This window comes from Carcharodon carcharias, chromosome 26, assembly GCF_017639515.1.
Source record: "Carcharodon carcharias isolate sCarCar2 chromosome 26, sCarCar2.pri, whole genome shotgun sequence".
NCBI classification, from domain to species: Eukaryota; Metazoa; Chordata; class Chondrichthyes; order Lamniformes; family Lamnidae; genus Carcharodon; species Carcharodon carcharias.
In genome coordinates this window covers 28995627-29016062 of record NC_054492.1, presented here as the reverse complement: position 1 = coordinate 29016062, position 20436 = coordinate 28995627, and the positions used below count along the sequence as shown (strand labels likewise).

At 43.3% G+C, this 20436-nt stretch overlaps 1 protein-coding gene across 1 annotated transcript in view; it reads left to right on the top strand.

The window, feature by feature from the left end:
* The first annotated feature begins 3325 nt into the window (after positions 1-3325).
* Positions 3326-20436, top strand: part of anp32a (acidic (leucine-rich) nuclear phosphoprotein 32 family, member A) — a 34531-nt gene continuing 17420 nt past the window's right edge. The window contains exon 1 of the mRNA XM_041174780.1: positions 3326-3610. Coding sequence (XP_041030714.1) covers positions 3557-3610 — 54 coding nt within the window. The 5' untranslated portion in view covers positions 3326-3556. The remainder of the gene's footprint in view (positions 3611-20436) is intronic.

The following is a 20436-nucleotide window of genomic DNA, read 5'->3' as shown; positions in this document are numbered from 1 at the left end:
AGTGAATGTTTGTGGGCTACTTTGTCCTGAATGGTGTCATGCTTCTTGAGTTTCGTTAGAGCTGCACTCGTCCAGGCAAGTGGAGAGTATTCCATCACACCCCTGACTTGTACCTTGTAGATGATGGACAGGTTTTGGGGAGTCAGGAGGTGAGTTACTCGTCACAGGATTCCTAGCCTCTGACCTACTCTTGTAGCCACAGTACTTATATGGCTAGCCCAGTTCAGTTTCTGGTCAATGGTAACTCCAGGATGTTGATAGTGAGGGATTCAGTGATGGTAATGCCATTAAACGTCAAGGGACGATGGTTGGATTCTGTCTTGTTGAAGATGGTCATTGCCTAATACTTGTGATGCGCAAATGTTACTTGACACTTGTCAGCCCTAGCCTGGATATTGTCCAGGTTTTGCTGCATTTGGACATGGACTGCTTCAGTGTCTGAGGAGTCGCAAATGGTGCAAAATATTGTGTAACCATCAGTGAACATCCCCACTCCAGGATTTTGACCTAGTGACAGGGAGGGATGGCAACAGTGTATCAAGTCAGGATGGTGTGTGGCTTGGAGGGGAAACTTGCAGCTGTTGGTATTCCCCTATCTTCTGCCCTTGTCCTTCTAGGTGGTAGAGGTTGTGAGGTTTGGGAATTTTTGAGCCCAAGCCATTGGCATAAATGAAAAACATTAGTGGGGTCCACCACTGAGCTCCCTCTCAGTACTCCCAACCATCCCACCTAACTCCACTCATGTGTTGTTAAGGCTTTTTCACTGTCGACTTTGAACAAGATTCCCAGTTACAGAGCCAATTAAAGAAACAGAGTTCTGTTTGATTAAGAATAATATGCATCAAAAACATCACATTTTTCAACAAAAAATAAGTAATCCTTGACATATACCTTTAATAGAACTAATATTATGTTTTTAAAGTTGCATGTTAAAAATTCGCTTCCTTTACCCTTGTTCAAAAAGCTTTTCTGAAAAGATTTTTTTGCTTCTTGCTTTATTCAACAGAAGTAAAAGACAAGACACATTACTGTATTTCTGAACTAGTTATGTCACCCGGGCATCTCCAAGACGTTAAAATTAATGGCGCACAACACAGGCTAAAGCATCTCCAACAAATTAATTAATGTGCAGATTCATTCCAAATATGGGTGGGTGCAAGATTGTCAAAGTATTTTAAGCATATTTTTTATTAAGAATGATTTGGAATGGAACCAACCTGAAAATAATACATAGTTAATATATTTTGCAACAAGGTGGATTTTTTTTTAAAAAAATAGACCCTGCTACAAGTCTTGCAATGTTATTCATTCGAAAAGAGATTAAAACTATACAGATTATGAACGAAAACGCTACACAGCTCCACAAAGCTGGTGGGAGCGGTCAATGGTTGTTGGAGGGGGGGTTGGAGTAATGCGAATGCAATGCATTGTACAGACGGTTTAAAGAATAGCTTAAACCCCATCATTTGCGCACACGATGCACGCAGTCGCTGGCAAAACAGCAAAAACTTCGGTCGAGGGGCCGCCTGGTGACACACCCCAGCAGCCGAAAAAAACATTGAGAGGTGATCCGCGCAAGGAATTAAAAAAAATTATGGTGCAACAAAAAAAATGCCTTAAAAAGGGAGGGGGGAAGGGGTTCGCTGCAAAGTCCAGCTGTCGCGAAAGCTCGACAAGAGGACGCTATTATTGCAAATCCTATGATTGCATTATTTTTTTCTCTCTAAAACAAATGCACGTTTACAAAGACGGCCATGCCGCGTTGCAGCAGAGAAACTGTTGCGTAGTTACTGGGTCTGCATTATTTCTGTGCCTCTAGCGCGGCGCTGGAACTCGGCAGAGAGCGCCCGTGGGCAGGAGGTAAAACCACTTGCTTTATTTCATAGTTTGCATTGAGAATCGAAAGGTTTGATGTTGTGGAATTTGCAATTTTTAATGTTCTTTTTTCTTAAAAGAAAAGAAATGTTGCGAGCAAGATGGCGCCCGGACGCACACGTGACCCGCTGTATTATTATTATTATTATGATTATTTCTTCTTTGGTTACATCTGTTGTCGCCGGATTGGACGGTGGCTGTGCGTGTCCCCGCCTTGTCTCCTGCACGGTGCAGTTGGCTGTTCTGTGCCGTCAATCAGGCGGCCAGCTATCCCATTGGCCGGGCCGACTGTCAATCAGGCGAACCCCTTCCCCCATTGGTCCACTGGCATGTCGCTCAACTCAGCATTTCTCTTTCCCCCCCCCGCCGTCAATTCTTTGTTAATTATTTTCTCCCCCCCCCACCACCACCACCACCTCCTCTCTCTGGACTTGTAGTTAAAAATTGCGTGTGACGCACATTAAAATTTATAGCACTTCATTTGCTCCTGTGCATATGTACAAAAAGTTATAAAAAATAGGCATACGTGCCGCTTTCAATAATTTGAAATTTGCACTTAAAAAATATTTCTCTCAATGATTGGATAATAAGGTAATTAAATTTTTTGCATGCTAATGAAGAACCATGCGAGAAGGACGTTGACTTGTGTGCCTCATGACATGACAATGCCCTACCATTTTGTTGTGTACAGTAAGCGACTGTTGCTTGGGTGCTATGCTGTGTTATTTTGATGACTTGCATTAATGTGTAAACAAATCGAACGGCGATTTTAATTTCTTCTTTTGATTGAGGCTGGATTAGTTTTTGCAACTTAAAAAAAAATAAACAACGCCACGTGATGGGTGCTGTTTTTCTTCTCCCTCCTCTATCTCTCTCTTTCCCCCCCCCCCCCCAGCCCCCTCTCCTTGAAAAGGGATCCACAAAAATGTTTTAAGGATTTTCTGGTGGAGTTTTTGTAGCGCCGTGTTTGCTCGCTCTCCTCTCCTTTTCAAATGTTAACCTGAATCCCGTATGTTTCTCAATTCAACTATCGACATTGCAAAAACGCTGAACTTTCACAGTGAGGAACTTCTTCGGTTGGGACTATTTAAGTTGCAGCAACCCTGTCTTCGTATATATAATAATGTGTTGAGCTTTATTATAGGTTTTTATTTTTTCGTTTAAAGACAAAAGCAAGTTGGGGTTGGGATCGCAAAATTGAAATGTCACGGGTTGCGGGGGGGGGGGGGAGGCGGGCGTTTGTGGAACGAGAGCCCTTTTTATATTTGCACCCATATTAAAAGACGCCATTTGCCACCATGTCTTCGCTCTGGGCTGCGAAGGGCCATTAAATGCATTGGGGAGGGAGAGAGAGAGAGGAGGGGGGGGGGGGATGGTGGAAATCTTAGCTGCAACCCAACTTAACAGCTTCGAGCAGCTCCCGCCCCCGGCCACTTCTCCTCTCTGTCATTGGCGAGGCCCTGAGCTGGAAGGATCCTACTTGGCGAACTGGCATGTCCATCAGTGCAGCCTTGTCCCCGCCCTTCCCCGGGAGTTAGTTATCAAGTTGGGTTGGCTGGGCGGTGTAGTGGCGTGAGCTTGTATTACAAGCAGATCTCTTCTCCCTGTGTGAAACAGCATTTTGGTGACCACAGACAGCGTTTGACTTCATATTGTGTATAAATCAGCCTTGGTGGCAAAGATGGATATGAAGAAAAGAATTCATTTAGAGCTACGGAATAGGACGCCTTCAGATGTAAGATTTGTCAAAAAAATACAACTTCTAGACTTGATTGAAACCTTGCTTTTTTTTTTCTTTTTTTTAAAAAAAAGGAGGAAAAATAGTTGATCTGGGAGTCCCTGTGTGTTTATACATGGAGCGGTTCCCATACCTGCTTTCCCAGGAATCTAGTTGCAAGTGTGTGAAATATTTTATCCTGATTTTTAAGTGCGTGTAGTTATTGTTTTGAATTGCTAAAATTTAATAGTGTAGTCAAGGTCTTGTAACCTCAGTCGGATTGGATGAAATGCACCAAGAGTTTTGCAAGAGTCTCTCTGAAACTGATTACTTAATATAGCTGGAGCCGGAGCTCGGCAAACTTTTTACATTTTTTTTAAAAAGTGGAACGTTTGAAGTTTGTAAGACGTGTGAAAGGAACTTAAGTAATTAAAGATACAACGAGATATTCCAATCGGTGATCAAGGGAGAATGGGGAGCCATATTTGCAACTTCATAGTCATGAACGCGCCCATTCTCGGATATTTTTCTAAATTACAAAATACTCTAATAATGAACAACAATCCGAGGTTAACAGGACGAGGTGGCTGAGGTTAATCTCTTAGTTGGTTTCTTTTGAGAGGTTTTTAACCTTCTGCTTCTTTTAACTTTAGGTATAAAATCTTTTTAGAATAAGCGAAAGACCTTGTGGGACAAAAATAGTTGCTGTTTGACATGAATCTCTGCATTACGCGCGTATGAGCCTAGTGTGGATCATTTTGGAGACTGTAAATATGTTTAAAATGCACAGGAGACACAGCTTTTAAAGCTGAAACCTGCAGATTTCGCCTTCAGAAAGATTATAAACTCGAGTAGCCTCGACTGTGACAAAACTTGTTTTTAACGCACTTTTTTGATCTGGTTTTTGAACTCGCTTTTTATTTTTTTTAAAGAGGGAGAGGATGGGGTATTTAAATTACCGATTGCATTAAAAGTATTGTAATTTTATGGAAGGTTTTTGGGGCTGGTGAGGTGGGGGGGGGGAGGAAATATGATTGCATTTTTTTTCAATACCTCGATTCCTCAAATATCTGTTCGTGGACGATATCCCAGCAGGTTTACAATAGGAGGGAGGGAGGGGGGGGAAGCAGAATAGCTGTGCGTTACCTCAATTGATGTTTTTGTAACGTTGGTACAGTATCACCGAAAAGGGGGAGGGTGGATTTGAGTTGAGCTTGCAGCTTAAGCGGTGCTTTTTTTTTGATTATTTACAAGACGTTTTATCCTTTTGGGGGAAGGAACGGAGAGAAGTGCAAGTGTTAATAATTTACCCAAAAAAACCTGCCTCGGCCCCAGCGACACCAGCATTTGAGAAATTGGGGCCAACTTTGGAACTTTGTACCGCGTTGGCAGGATCCGAACCAGCAGAAGTAGGACGGCCGCCATTTTATTAAGGGCTTGGAATTAGAAATGAAGAATATAAATACCGCGCTCTTGAAGGGCTTTCTTTCAAATTAACCTGACGGTGGACCAGGAGGGAACGACAATACGGATTGGGTTTAAAGCGCTCTCGGGGGAAGCTGGTGGAGCCGGGGAGAGGTAACAGGCGAGAGAGAGAGAAAAACAACAAAAAAAAATGCCAGGACGAAAATACAGTAAGGTTACGTCATTGGGGAAATCGAGCCCATCAGCTTTTTTTTCCCACCTCGAGATGATTCTTGGTGTTGGGAGAGAATGGGGGGGGGGGGGGGTCAACTCTTCAGGAGTTATTATTTTAAAAAGAAAAATTCGCATTCGGAAGCTCTTGCTGGTTTGAGATGTGGGGGTGGAGAGGGGGGAGCTGGCGTCAGGCGGGTAAAAATATTGATGCTAAATCATTGAGAATAGCAGCCCAGGTAAAGTTTGCCTCCTTGCTTTGGCCCTGGTTGCCATTTTGTAATGTAGCGATTGTGTGGAAGGCGATGTAACAATTGTTGGTGTCGAACGTTCCAATTTGGAACTCTGCAACTTTGCAGTGGCAACATTCAACGTTCTATCGGGAGCCGCCGGCCAGCAAGGTCACCAGGGTCCTCCCTCAACTGTTGGGTGGGAAGGGGTCGTTGGCTCATTCTATAATCAGGACAGGATTTTGAGCGAGTGGTGCCCTCTCTGTTCCAGCCAGATGTGTGTGGATTTTCACTAATTTTAATACATAATTCTCCCCCCCCCCACCCCAGATGTTAATTTTCACACTGTACTGAGTTGGTGTGACTGCAAATCAGTCCTGTTCGTAACCATGCCTTTCTGATGGGTTGCGCTTTTCATGTTATTGTTGCACGGGGGGGAAGGGTGAGTTTGGTATAGTTTCTGATAATTGTGTGAATCCTGCACTAACTACTTAAGCCATGGGAAAGGAGTGCGACTTATACGTGAGGCACAAACACACAAAGGCCCTGTGAAACAGCTCCTCCCGAGTTTGTGGTGTGTTTCTTCTAGTTCCGAGTTTTAATCCCATGTTACCACAGCCCCAAATTACAGTACAAATGGACAATTGCTCTATGTTCTGATGCCATTGTGCCTTTTTTAAAAAAAACATTTTGATCGAGAACAGGCCACAATTTGACACTGGACAGTTGCACAACTCAGCTCTATATCCAAATTACTGTTTATAAACTTAGCATTTTTATGTTATTGTTTCCATTTCTGGCCTGACTTGGGTGTGCTTTATTTGTTTCTTATGTAAGTTTGCATACAGTTGGTTTGTAGCGGCTTGGTGATTTGCCATGGACCATTTTTAGTGTAGCCATGAATGGTGACACTGCATACATACAGTCTCAAGTGTGAATGACTGTTGCTGATGATGTAGGGAGTGTGAAGAATCCATTTCTTATGTTGCAATTAGGGGGCAAACAGAAAACGCACAGATTGGCTAACATCTTGAAGAGAAGTTTTGAGGCTTTGACTTGTTTCTTTCATTGTGCAAGGATGAAAATACAATGAGTTGAAAGGGAGAGTAAACTTGCCAATGATTTTTTTTAAAAATGTTAGTGCTGGGGCACTGTAAGTTTATTCATTTTGAAAGCACTGTTGGCATCCTGCACTCTTTCGGAATCAAGTTTAGTACAACCAGCTAAGGAGTTAAAGCTTTACCTCGCTACTTTCTGCCCAATGTATGGAGCTTGTAGCCTCTTGAGGGAAGTGGACATTAGTGCGATTAATGGTGAGTTTCTGAGCTGTGGGCCATTGCTCTCAAGGGCACATGGGGAGCCCTCAAGCTAAACAGTCTATGCTGTGCTCAGACTTAGAGACCTGAGAATTTAACCACCTGTGCCATCCAGGCATTATTTTAACATTTTGCTTCCAGTTGAGGATTTCATTGTCAGTGAGGGTGGGTTACAATATTGAACCTGAAATGACCAATGTGTTGCTAAATTCAATGCATTGCAGGCTGATTTCTTAGATATGTGGGGTAGATACTGTACAATTACATTTTGAAGTACTAAAACTTTTAGTTCTTGCAAAAGCTTTTTAGAATATTTCTGTTTGGAGGCATGATCAAGCCATTGGGCCCATTGAAGCCCATCCCTCCAGACTGCATCTTAAACATCTTGGCTGTTTATGCCTTAGTTGCACTGTCCGGTAGATCATTCGTATGTCTGCATACAATGTAGCTTGTGTGTTGCATTGACTTTCACTGTGTTAAGATTTGCATCTGAATGTTTAGACTGGTGTAAAGTAGGATTTGACAATATTCGGCCTTGAAGTAGGATTTTGGGATGTGCACACCTTGACTGGCTCTTAGGTTAAGGATTTGATAAGTCTGTCCATATGCATACTATCCCATTTGGAGATGTGGAGTGGATGACAATGATGATAACAATGAGCTTTAGATAGTTGTTTTAAAAATCCAGCTGGGTAGTAGACTAGATGGACATTTTGGCTGAAGAGGTCATGTCAGTGTTGCAGTCTATTCAGAGTAGCAAACATGACCTGACTGCAATTTGTATATTAAAATGAAATGAGGTAATGTAACAGAACCTTTGAATGGATTGGCAAAAGTATACACTGTTTGGAAATGGAACACTTTCCATTTTGGGCATCTGGTGTTAACATCAAGTGCTATCAGGTCAGGTTTGGCATGTGAGACTGCAAGTAAAACTTTGTTCACTACCTCAACAATCTGCCTTTGCCCGAACTCCAAGAGTACTGACGATACACCATTACATCATTGCCAGTTTCCTCTCCATCTCCGTTCAGTGCAGAATTAAACACGATGTTATGTTCTGGGCAAGTGGGCTGAAGCTGTACATTATCATTTGAGGTTGGAGGGCACGGCTTAGTATAGAATTTACAGCCATTCAATCCAACTAATCCATGCTGATGTTTATACCCTACACAGGGCACCTCCCACCCTACTTCATACAGCCCTGGTCTAATCCTTCTGTTCATTTCTTCCTCAATCACTTATCTGGCATTTCCTTAAATGCATTAACATGATTTACCTCTACTCCATTTGGTAGCAAGTTATGTAAGCACTGTAAGATCACTTTTTTGGGACCTTTCTCTATGTTAAAGAGTGCTATATAAGTGTAAGTTGTTGTTGTAAAGTGAGCCTGGTGACCTTAGTTTGAACCTGTCTCCAACAGTGGCTTGTGGACTTCATGTTTTCTCGTTTAAACTCACAAGTTGCCTGTGTTTTGCTTTTGATTGGAAGACGGTTGGGTGGGAGGAAGGGCTTAGGAATTCTAATATTGTTGTCAACAACATGGGTCGTCTTGATGCTAAGCCTCTGAGAATTATTCAATCATTTTCTTGAGTGCATAATTTCTTATTTGTGAATCAGTTTTTAGCCGTGTGTTCCAAGAGAACTATGGAATGCAGCATTATCAGCTTTGGGAACCTGTTGTCAACATTGAGTAACAGCAGCAACTTATACGTAGCTAAACGGACATTCCAATACACTTCATGGGGATATTTTTGAAACAAAATGTGACACCAAGCCACAAGAGGAGACATTAGGTCAGATAGCCAAAAGCTTGCTCAAAAAGGGATAGGTTTTAAGGAGTGTCTTAAAGGAGGAAAGTGAGGCGGGGAGGTTTACGGAGGGAATTCCAGAGTTGGGGCCCAGGCAACTGAAGACACAGCCGCCAATGGTGGAGTGATTTTAAAATAAAGGATGCTCAAGAAGCCAGACGTAGATGAGTATAGAGGAGGGGTTTGTGGGGCTGGAGGAGATTAGCGATGGGGAGGGGCGAGGCCGTGGGAGATTTGAAAACCAGGGATGTGAATTTTAAAATCCGAGATGTTGCTTGAGTGGGAGCCAGTGTAGGTCAGCGAGCACGGCAGGGTGGGAGGCGGGGGGATAGGGGAATGAGCAGCCGTCTTGTCAGGCATAGCATAAAGAGTTGATCAATCTCTACTCTTCCCTTGCTGCATTCGCACAATGTTTCATTTCTACCCTGGACTGAGTTACTGTAATAAGCAAGTTTGAGAATCTGCACTGCAATCCCACATTATTAGGGATTGTATTGACTCGCCAAGGCTGAAAAGGAGCATTGAAACCAGCACGGTCTTCACTGAGTTTGAGCACAGGTCTTGCGTATGAACATATGCATTAGGGGCAGGAGTAGGCCATTGGCCCCTGGAGCCTGTTCCGTCATTCAGTAAGATCATGGCTAATCTGATTGTGGCCTCAACTCCTCATTCATACCTACCTCCAATAACCTTTTGACTCCCTTGTTAGTCAAGAATCTATCTAGCTCTGCCTCAAAAATATTTGATGACCCTGCCTCCTCCACTCCCCAGGGAAGAGAGACAAAAAGACTCATGACCCTCTTGAGGGAAAAAAATGTCTTCTCATCTCTGTCTTAAATCAGAGACCCCTTATTGGGAGTTGAAAGACTGAACGACTCGAACATTTCTTTTGAAGGCAGTGAAGAGTTTATTGTAGGCTTAATTGTATGGATTCTTGGTTTGCTTTTTGTTGACGGCCCTTCAGTAGAAACTGGCCGTAATCTCAGACCGAATAGTTGAATTGCCCTCCAATGAATTAAGTGATTTATATTCTGAATGTGCAATTGTTCAGATTTTCAGTTCGGAGTCATTCACTTGTGGCCGAGCTGTTAGCTTGAACTTTTTATTGGTGCCTCGCGCATAATGGAACATGATTGGTTGCAACCTTATGTTGGGGTGTGGTGGAACTTTGACCTGGGTATGTATTTTTTGACCTGATCAAATCAGCCAGGGCGCACAATGGTAATTGTACTGTGGAAATGTGACTTAAAGAAAGGCACAGTGGTGCAGCTATGGATATTGCAGAGTTTTGCTTCACTATCTGCAGTCAAGCAATATCTGGATTTTAAAATCCTCATCCTTGTTTTCAAATGCCTCCCTGGCCTCACCTTCCCCTATCTCTAATCTCCTCCAACCCCAGAACCCTCGGATATCTGCACTGCTCTAATTCTGGCCTCTTGTGCATTCCCGATCATAATTGCTCCACCATTGGTTCAGTTGTCTAGGCCCCAAGCTCTGGAATTCCCACTGTACGCTTTTCAGTCTCTCCCTGTCTCGCTCCTCCTTTGCAGCGCCCCTTAAAACCTACCTCTGACCAAGCTTTTGGTCGTCTGACCTGAACTCTCCTTATGTGGTAGGCGTCATACTTTTGTTTTATAATGCTCCTGTGAAGCACCTTGGGAAATTTTATGTTAAAGGCATTAGATAAATACAAATTGTTGTCAGGAAGAAACTGTAGAATGTTACCTCATGGATTAGTACCCAGTAGATGGCAAGTGCAAGATGGGCTGAATGGCTTTCCCTTGTTCAATCCTTTCTTCCATTTTAAGATGAAGGTTATCTTGCATGTTTAAAAATGTGGAAATTGTGTATGGTTTTCTGTACTTGCTTTGGTCCCTTGATTTTTAAAAATGCGGAATGAATCCAAAAGCAAATCTTAAGAATTAATTCAAGGCTCAAGTATCAGGACTGCAAGCAACTTGCTGAAGGGAAGTTTTGTTCATAATGACCATCTTTGCTTGTGGCTGCCTGTGAAGAATTTGTTAAAATTGTGATTTTCAGTTGTACTCTATTTAAAAATACGAAGAGGTGGATTTTGCTGTACTCATGCCTACGAGCTAGAAATAATCTGGGCGATGGCGGTCAAAAGCTTGTCTGTATGGTTGTGGGCATGATTATGGTCTTCAGGTTTGTCACTGTTTTCACTGAGTAGATTTAACTGGGGAATTGAAAGGTTTGGGCTCGATGTGGATTCCCTCACCAAATTGGTTTTTGAAAGCATTAAGAGGAGCTTGGAGATGGTTGAGAATGGAGGAGTAAGTTGTTACGTTGTACTTTTCACATCCTGGTTGAGTATTAACAAATTCTGGAGTGACCTTCTCCCCCAGTGACTGTAATGGTCCTTTTCCAGAGTAGAAATAGACCGTTTTCAATCCATTTCCTGTTGACTTGGGCTTACAGTTTTGCCAGCCGCGTTACTGGGATAGAATATTAGAATGTCTTTCTGCAATTGAAATCTGCTTGAAGCTAAAATGGGGTGCCAGAAATGCTGAGAAGTGTTGCTCTCGCAACACTATAGCGACAAGCTTAAACTTACCACGGGTACGGTTTTTAACTTGATGCCTTTTGTCAAGCAGGCTGGCCCAATTGACTAGCAACCAAGCCAAGTCGCTAGGTTGCAGACAAAATCTAAAGTTGTTCAGAGTGCTGGGAAGTAATGATGAGAGCTGGACTAGCCATGAATGTGACAAAGTGCCATTGACTGTCAAAGGAGACAATTGGCGTTCAGAACAATGGATAGAAAACCCATTGTTTTTATGGACGTTAATATTGTGTAGATCAGAGAAGGTAGTTTAAATAGTTCATGTTCTGCTACAAGAACAACATGCAATTACATCACACCTTTAACCCTATAAAATATATCCCAAGACACATCACAGGAGTGCTATCAAACAAAATTTGACCGGGTCTGTTGGAGATCCACAGTGGCAATGGATAGTTTCTGTTCGTTAGGATTGGGCAGAATGTCAAATGTGGAGAACGAAAAAAGACTTTTTCAGAGCAGTGCTCTGGTTCATTGTTTGGCCTTTTGCTGGGACATTAATGCCCCTAGAATTGCCACCTCTCAGCTAATTGGTAATTCAGTTGAAAAACCTCATTCCACTTTGGAATGCTCTATTTTGAATCTTTGAGTCTGGCTTTCAATCTGGCCCAAAGTGATACAGTCAAAGTCTCTCTGCTGGTGGTAAGAGTCCTTTGTGAATGTTTGGACAGTCTTGACTCGTTTCTTGGACATGCGTCACAGCCCAGGCACGTGGGAAGTTGTAGGAAAACCTGGCTATGTTCTGGGACTGGTGGGAAAACAGTCTCTGGAATGTTGGCTCTTGCATAGCAGGTGTTGTGGGAATTTATTTACCACACTGAATTCTACAAATGAAGTCGTCTTTCTCTCCCATCCAGCCACTCTCTGGTCAGAAAATTTCAGATGGGGAGCTCCTTTTCAAAATGTTAATTTTCCAAATACTGCACCTTTTTATTTCACACAAGTGATTCAAAATGTTTTCAGTTTCCACTTATTTGATACTTTCCATGCGTAATAGTCGGAACGAGGAGTTCTGGAGATCGTTGAAGAATAGTTTGTGGCTCGGAGCTATAATGACGAACAGCTTCCTACGTTACAGCAATGGAAATACAGACTTCACAAAATCGTAACCTGGTAGAGCCATGAAAATATGACTGCTTTCCAGTCACTCAGTCATTTTGATATGAAACAGATTCCTCTATCAATCAAACTGAGGGAACCAATTAAAATCTGTAATTTGTAAATGTGGTATAAAAGATTGAACAGCACATTTTGGGTATTGGGATAGAGATTTTAAAAGTTTCATCCAAGCGTGGGCTGTTGTCGATTTGTTTTGTATAAAGTGATTTGTTTATTCGGTCTGCGCTGACTAGTGCAGTCTTGGAACCAATAGAATTGCTCTCCCAGTTAACTGTTTATAAGCTAGAATTCTCTGTACATTCCTCTCTTTAAATACAGTGCGTTGGCAGATAAATTAATCCAGGCCATCAGGAGGTTTTTTTTTAAGTACTAATATTTTATGCCATTGAGTTTTCAAAAGTGTAATCTAGAAGTGGCTTTTTGGTAACTGGGCAATCCAGCTGCCTCGGCAGCTCAGGTGTTTTGCCTGGTTAGTGACTCAGTCTTCCAGAGAATTACACAGAATCTACTGAGCAGACACAGACCATTTGGCCCAACTGGTCTTTGGTGGTGTTTAAGCTTCACACAAGCCTCTTCCCACCCTACCCTGTATCAGCATGTGCAGTAAAATCTTTATCTGGCATGCACAGGGAATGGGTGGTGCCGGTTAATGACACATGCTGGTTAACGGAGAGTCCAATTTACTGATGGAATACAGTGCAAAAGTTGTGGCATGAACTAATATTCAAGTATTCAGGAAGTAAAGAACGGTTTTCTTCTTGCTTCTAATGTTCAGCAGTACATTAAGACATAAAGTATAAAATACAGTGTACAGGGTCCTGAATAACTTTGTAATTGTTTCCACTTAGTAAAGTGACGATTCACATTTGGTGGGGTGCCAGATAAACTCAAAGTTTACTGTGCTGCTTTGTCTATCTAAATACAAACCTGGTAGACCCCAAACTTGATTCCTGGGTTGGCTGATCTTGCCAGGGATTACCTCTGGGTTTGGGAGGGGGAAAGGTTCTGATCTCAACCTCTGGTGTGGGCGATCGACTTTTGGGAGAGAGAGGATTGTCGTGGTCTTTGACGCAGTGGTCGAGCAGCCATGGTACTAACACTTTCAAGGATTACAGAGGAGCACTGCTTCCTTGAGTGAGTTACTGCAGGCTGTTTGGCATCTATGCCATCATCTCCTGCAGGAGGGGAGTGTATTTTAATTTTGATGAGTTGTTTGTGTTTTTGTCAAGAGTTTTACAGTACAGCTAACAGGATTGATGTAGCGCAGAACATTTAACATTTTTTTTTACTTCCACTATCTGATTTTGAATTCCAACTTTTCATCCTCTCTGTCGGGCTTCTGCCTGGGAAGTTTGTGGTGTGGGCCTCTATGTTGGAATCTCCAGCCTAGGCTTAAAGGATGGATCTGTGCAAAGTAGAAGGGTGGCTGATTTAAGGCTTAGTGGGAGCCCTCTTGCCTCATGAGTTCGAAGGTTCTTTTTTTTAATTCATTCATGGGATGTGGGCTTCGCTGGCTGGACCAGCATTTATTGGCCATCCCTAATTGCCCTTGAGAAGGTGGTGGCGTACTGCTGCAGTCCATGTGGTGTCGATACACCCTCATTACTGTTAGGGAGGGAGCTCCAGGATTTTGACCCAGCGACAGTGAAAGAATGGCAATATATTTCCAAGGCAAGATGGTGAGTGACTAGGAGGGTAATTTCTAGGTGGTGGTGCTCCCATGTATCTGCTGCCCTTGTCCTTCTAGATGGTAGTGGCCGCAGGTTTGGAAGGTGCTGTCGAAGGAGCCTTGGTGAATTTCTGCAGTGCATCTTGTAGATGGTACGCATCTACAAGATGTGAGCTCATAATCTAGGCTGACACTTCCATTGCTGTACTGAGTGCTGCACTGTCTGAGGATATAATGTTAAACTGAGGTCCCATTTCCTCTCTCGGGTAAAAGAACCCGCCGTACTATTTGGAGAAGCGGAGGGGAGTTCACCCGGTGTCCTGATCAATATTTATCCCTCAACCAATGCCTGAAAATAGATTACCAGGCCATTGTCATATTGCTGTTTTTGGGAGCTTGCTATGCACCAATTGGCTGCTGCCTTTCCTCCATCACAACAGTGACTACATCGCTAAAGCACTTCGTTGGCTGTAAAGCACTTTGGGGAGTCCTGAGGTAGTGAAGGGTTGCAAGTGTTTTATTTTCCTGTTGGCTTGAGTCAGAGTTTAAGACTGACTTCTGGAGGAAGATGGAGAACTTTATCCTGCATCTGGTCAAAGACGTGGCAGCCATGGGAGTGCTTGATAATGAGGAACTACAGTAAAGGTAAGTTTCCCAAATGACGGCCTCTCGAGTTGGAAAGCGTTCCACGGTGAGGGTACCTGAGCCAAGTCCTGGAAATCCGGATTGCTGTAACCTGGAGCTGGTTGTCTGAAGGTTCAGATCCCAAATTCCACTGTTCAAGGAATGAATGGAATTCTCCTCTGCCTACAGGATCCTGCCAGAGGATTTTGGCTCCTCTTGTTCCAGTGGGTTTGGGTCAACGGCTCCCCCAACTTGGAGTTTTGAGTTGATAATCCTGCTCACTGGCCACCAGGATTGCTGGTGTGGGAAGCGGAAAAATCACTTAGGAGCTGTGGTAGAATAGAAAGAGCTTTTATTGTGCTGAATATTTTAGTACAACGGAGCCTCGGCGGCCCATGTGTCAAGTATAAATCAATGCTCCTTCTTTGTGTATCTTTGGATGCTAATACTAACATTAGTCGTGTTCTAATTAGGATTTATCCACCGGTGAGCTATCTAACAAGCCCTTTTCAAATTTCCAGGCCCAACAAAGCTTGAGGCTAATGAGTGAATAAGAAAAAGGAATGTAAATGACAGCTTGCATATTTAATATAAAACTTCGCTAGTTGCTTCACAGGTGTTTTATCAAACCCTATTTGGCACTGGGCCACATAATGGTGATGTCAGCAGGGACAGGTATTAAGGAGCCTTCCTAAAGGGAGAGAGATGGAGAAGTTTAGGGAGGGAATTCTGGAATTTGGGGCTAGGTAGCTGAAGACAAAAGCCACCTGTGTTGGAGTGATTAAAATCGGGGGTGTGTAAGAGGCTTAACAATTGAGGAATATAAAGCTTCTGGTGGGTTGTTGGGCCTGTAGAGGTGAGGTCATGCAGAAATTGGAAGATGTGGATGAAATTGAGATGTTACAAGACCCCGTTGCCACTCTTGGTGTGGGCTGTGGTTCTAGTTCCCTTCTGACCTGATTTTGATACAAGGTAATAAAAATGATAAAAGTTGTGCTAATTCCTCTCCTGGATCTGTTTAAAATTGCGTAGTAATTGTACAATATTTATTTGAAGAGGGCCACCCCAGTGGTGCAATTTACAGCGTGACATCACTGCAACCTCTCGGATAGCCAAGGCAGGAATAAAGGAGTGGCATTAGCCACTATTTTTGTGCTAGAGTGAGGATGGGGAGAAGCTGGGGCTCGTGCCATTGACAGAGAAAGAAAGTGTGTGGGTGTTGAATGAGGCAAGGCTTGTGATGCTGTCCACGGTTGAATACCCTGCCAGCTCCTGCTGAATACTTAAAGACTGGCAGCGGGGCACTGGACTATCTTGAACCCTGCAAGACTGCACCTACATCCAAGAGGTAGAACCTGTCAAACAGAGAGGGAAATCAAATTTGCAAAGATTGTGGTTTAAAGGTTTGGGCATGCACTTAAAAGCTCAATGCAGCTTCAAGCTGAAAGCTGACCTGCAGTGGGTGGGCACTGTCCTTTCCACCCTTTTCTTGGCTGGCACTGATGTTCAATCACCCATTGATGATCTGACCTGAAGCTAAGTATAAGTTATGTGAATGGCAAATTTTGTGAGGTGCTGAAACACCTAGTTATCCTGCTTGATCAATAAAAAAAAAAGCCCTCTGAGCGCCAACTTAAAATTATTAACAATGCTCTTTGACAGTTGCGGTCAGAATTATTAGGAATTTGTGTGCAAGTTGTTTCTTGTATTCTCCTCTCCAAAGGCGATGTTGACTCTTGCTGATGTCTGGTCCTGTGGTGCCCCTCCACTTTTTTTTGTAAGCCAAAAGTAGGAAGATGCAGTGTTTTGTAAAACCTGCTTAGGATCAACACCTCTTTCACTGCAGCCTCTGAATGGACTGTTCCTCAAGGGGAACCAGTAGATCTTCCCAAAGCTGGCTGTGGAGGCAAGTTCCAATTAAAATGGGATGTTTGTGGTTGTGTACAGTGCAACCAGGACATGCATTACATAATACTTTGGAACATGAAAACTGTTATATGTAGAAACATTTCAAATAGGAATGGCACAACACTACACTCCTTGACTTGAACTTGTAGCTCTTCACCAACTTTATCGCTGGTGTTTGTGTATTGATCATATTATACCAGACCAATATCACACCTGACTAAACTAATGTATTTCATTGTTTTGTGCTGCTTTTGATCTATTTATGACCTTTAGCAGCCAACACCACCACCTGGAAGCTCCCCTCCTAGCCACTCACCATCCTGACTTGCAAATATATTGTTGTTCTTTCACTGTCACTGGGTCAAAATCCTGGAACTCCCCCCCCCCCCCCCCCAACAGTACTGTGCGTGTACCTACAACATATGGATTGCAGCAGTTCAGGAAGGTGACTCACCCAGCTTCTCGAGGGCAATTAGGGATAAGCAATAAATGCTGGTCTAGCCAGTGACACCCGCATCCCACAAATTAATTTAAAAAAAACTATTGGTGCTATTCCCTCATTCAAGCCTTTTGTCACCTACAGACATGGTTCCTCCCAATTCTTTCCTTGCCAGCCTCCATGAAGTTTCAGCTCATTCCAGAATTCCTCTCTAGACCCTATTCCTAAATCCTGCTTGCTGTCACCCACCCCAAATCCTTGTTAACCTATATTTAGCCTGGAACCTTAACAACTGAGAACTGAAATCCTTAGCTTAGTTTATATCCCTTTTTGATGATCTACCATTGGCTTCTGGCTAAGCAATGCCTCAATTTAAAAAAAATAAATAAATTCATCCTTCATGGCTTTAACCCCTCCCTATCTCTGTGATCTCCTCTGACGCCACTACATCCCTCGGAGACATATATGCTCACAGATTCTGGTGTATTATGCATCCCCAATTTTAATCGCTGTAGTTTATAGCTGTGCCAGAGTTCGAAGCTCTGAAATTCCCTCGCACCTCCCTGCTCCTCTCTTCCTTTTAAGATGCACACTCCTGAAACCTACCTCTCTGGCCAACCTTTTGGATATCTGTCCTAATATATTTTCCTGTGATGCAGTGTCAGATTTTACTTGACCACAATCCTGTGACTGCGTGTCTTGATGTTTTTAATTCCTGTACATCATAATTGCTACAAAGTTTTTTTTTTAATGCCCTCTCCATTTCTTCTCTAACCACCTCCAATTGTACTCTTTTTTTTTTCTTTCTCTCGATCTTTTCACTTCACCCCCTCTTCTGCCCCACCCCTCCCAAAACACCACCACTGATTCCTCCTCTGAATCCAGTTCTTGTGTATATCTCTGTCCTTTTACTCCACCACTAGCAGCTGTGCTTTCTACTGGGCTCCATGTTCTGGAAATTCCCTTGCTAAACCCCACTGCCTCCCCATCTCTGTTTTTAAGACCCTCCTTTTTGAAAGGCCACCTTTCTTGACCAAGCCTATGTCACCTCTCCCAGTTTCCCTCTTCTGATTGACTTGATACCCTTTGTGCCCATGTTTAGCCCCTTGGGCTGTTGACCTTGAAAGATGAGATGCAAAATGGTAGGTTTATTAACTGATGAGTTGCTCTTTGGGCACACCTCAATTTGCCTTTCCAATCTATCTACTGCTGGGCTTTTTCATGGCCCAAATGGTCATTGGATGAAAATTCTGCACTACCACTGTTATAACTCACAGATCTTAGTGATGATTGTCTGGCATGGGAGATTTCACTGAACAGAAAGGGGAATGGGGGGGAGGGGGGTAGCGGGAGAGGAGAGTGGGGCTGGGGGGGGGTAGAGGGAGAGGAGAGTGGGGCTTGGGAGGGGGGTGCAGGAGAGGAGAGTGGCGGGGAGGGGGGGTGCAGGAGAGGAGAGTGGCGGGGAGGGGGGGGGTGCAGGAGAGGAGAGTGGGGCTGGGGAGGGGGGGTGCAGGAGAGGAGAGTGGGGCTGGGGAGGGGGTAGGGAGGATTTTTTTTTGTTTGATCGTCCGTCTTAACAAGGGTTGGGTGACAGCAATCAGGGATTGTCAACAGTTTAATGTTGCTTAGCTGATGGTTTTTGGTCTGGTGGAAAAAGACGACAGCTGGATGTGAAGCTTCTTGCATCAGGAGAATCTAGGGCATTACTAACCTGAGCAACATCCACTATTAAGGTCTGAATCACAATGCAAGGGGAATAGACTGCTGTGTGAGTGCATTCTTATTTTAAAAGATAACCCAGGCTGCAGCACAGCAGGCTGCCCTGTGTGATGGGTCTAAGATCCTTGAACATAAATGGATCTGTTCAGGATCAGTTGGCATTACTCGGGGTTAAATTCAGGATTTAAATCCTTCTTTCAACAGCCCGTTCACACATTTGTCTCAACTGCTCCTTCACTCTGTCATGTTGGTTTGAAGTATGAATGATGATGGGGTATTGGGAAAAAGATGGGAGAACTTTTCTTTTTTGGAAGCTAATTTCAGCTGTAATCCTGAAAGCAGGAAGTGCGGCAACTTGAGGATTTTCAATGTAATCCGAAGGCTTCATAATTAGTTTATCCATATATAAAATTTGAGCTGTGAGCATTGTTTTTAAGCTGCATTGTAAGTGAGGTGAAATGAAGTATACCAGATAGGTTTTTTTTTCATTCCTTTCCATGCAATTTAATTTGATATTACAGCTCTTGTACAGGGCAAACTTGCTGAGCTATTGAGTAGAATGGGTCTATGTTCTCTGAAGGAATAATATATGGCTTGCTGAAAGATATAAAATTCTGAGGGTGTTTGACAGGGTAGATGCTGTGGCTATTTCCCCTGGTTGAAGAGCCGAGAATGAGGGGTCATAACCTCAGGCTAAGAGTTGGCCATTTTAGATTGCGATCAGGAGAAATGTCTTGGCTCAGAGGGTTGTGAATCTTTGGATTTCTCTGCCCAGAGAGCTGTGGATGCTCAGTTGTTGACCATATTCAAAACTGAATTTGATACCCTTTTGGGCACCAAAGAAGAGATTAAGGATCAGGCAGGAAAGAAGAGTAGATGTGGAAGATCAGCCATCATTTTATTGACTAATAGAGTAGACTCGAGGAACCATTTCCATTTCTTGTGTTCTTATCCTCTTAAAAAGAATAAATGCCAAGGATGCATTCGTTTTACGAGCTTTTATTATGCTTTCAGAAGGTGGTCCTTGGAACCTGCATTCAAGATTTATGTGGGGCTACTGTACTTTCCATAAAATTGTCTAGTGCTTGTGGTGTCAACATGTTCTCTCTCTCGATCACTACTTCCCACATAAGTTTTAGTTTTGCTTCTTCACCAGCAGTTGTCTCAGTTGGTTCATGTGTATTTGTGCCCTGAAATTGGGCTGTTAGGTTTTAACCTGAAGCTAGATCTTCAGGGCTAACTTGCCGTTGCCATTAGTTGATGTTGGTACCTGGCTTCAGGATCTTTGATGCAATCGCTGCCACCTTTGTTTAGTATCACATGATTTCAGTGCTTCAAGACTTTTATGAAACAGAATTTCCTGGCCTCATCCAGCCCTCTGCGGGTAGCACTGTCTTTCCTCAAGAGTCAGAAGATTGGGTTCAAATGTCCCACACCAGACACAAACATCCTGCAGTCCAGAGCACATGGAAGGAGTGCTGCACTGTTGGAGGTGCCATCTTTTGGATGAGCCATTAAACCAAGACCCAGTTTGTCTGCTTGGGTAGATGTAAAAGATCCCATGGCACTATTTCAAAGAAGAGCAAGAGAGTTCTCCCTGCTGTCCTGGCTAACCCTTAACCAACATCACACGCTCAGATTATCCGTTCATTATCACATTGCTGCTTTTGGAGGACCTTGCTGTGTGCAAATTGGCTGCTGCGTTTCTGACATTAAACCTTTAGCTGTATAATGCTTTTGGACATTCGGAGATAATGAGAATCTTTTTCTCCCCTCACTTCGTTTCAGGACCA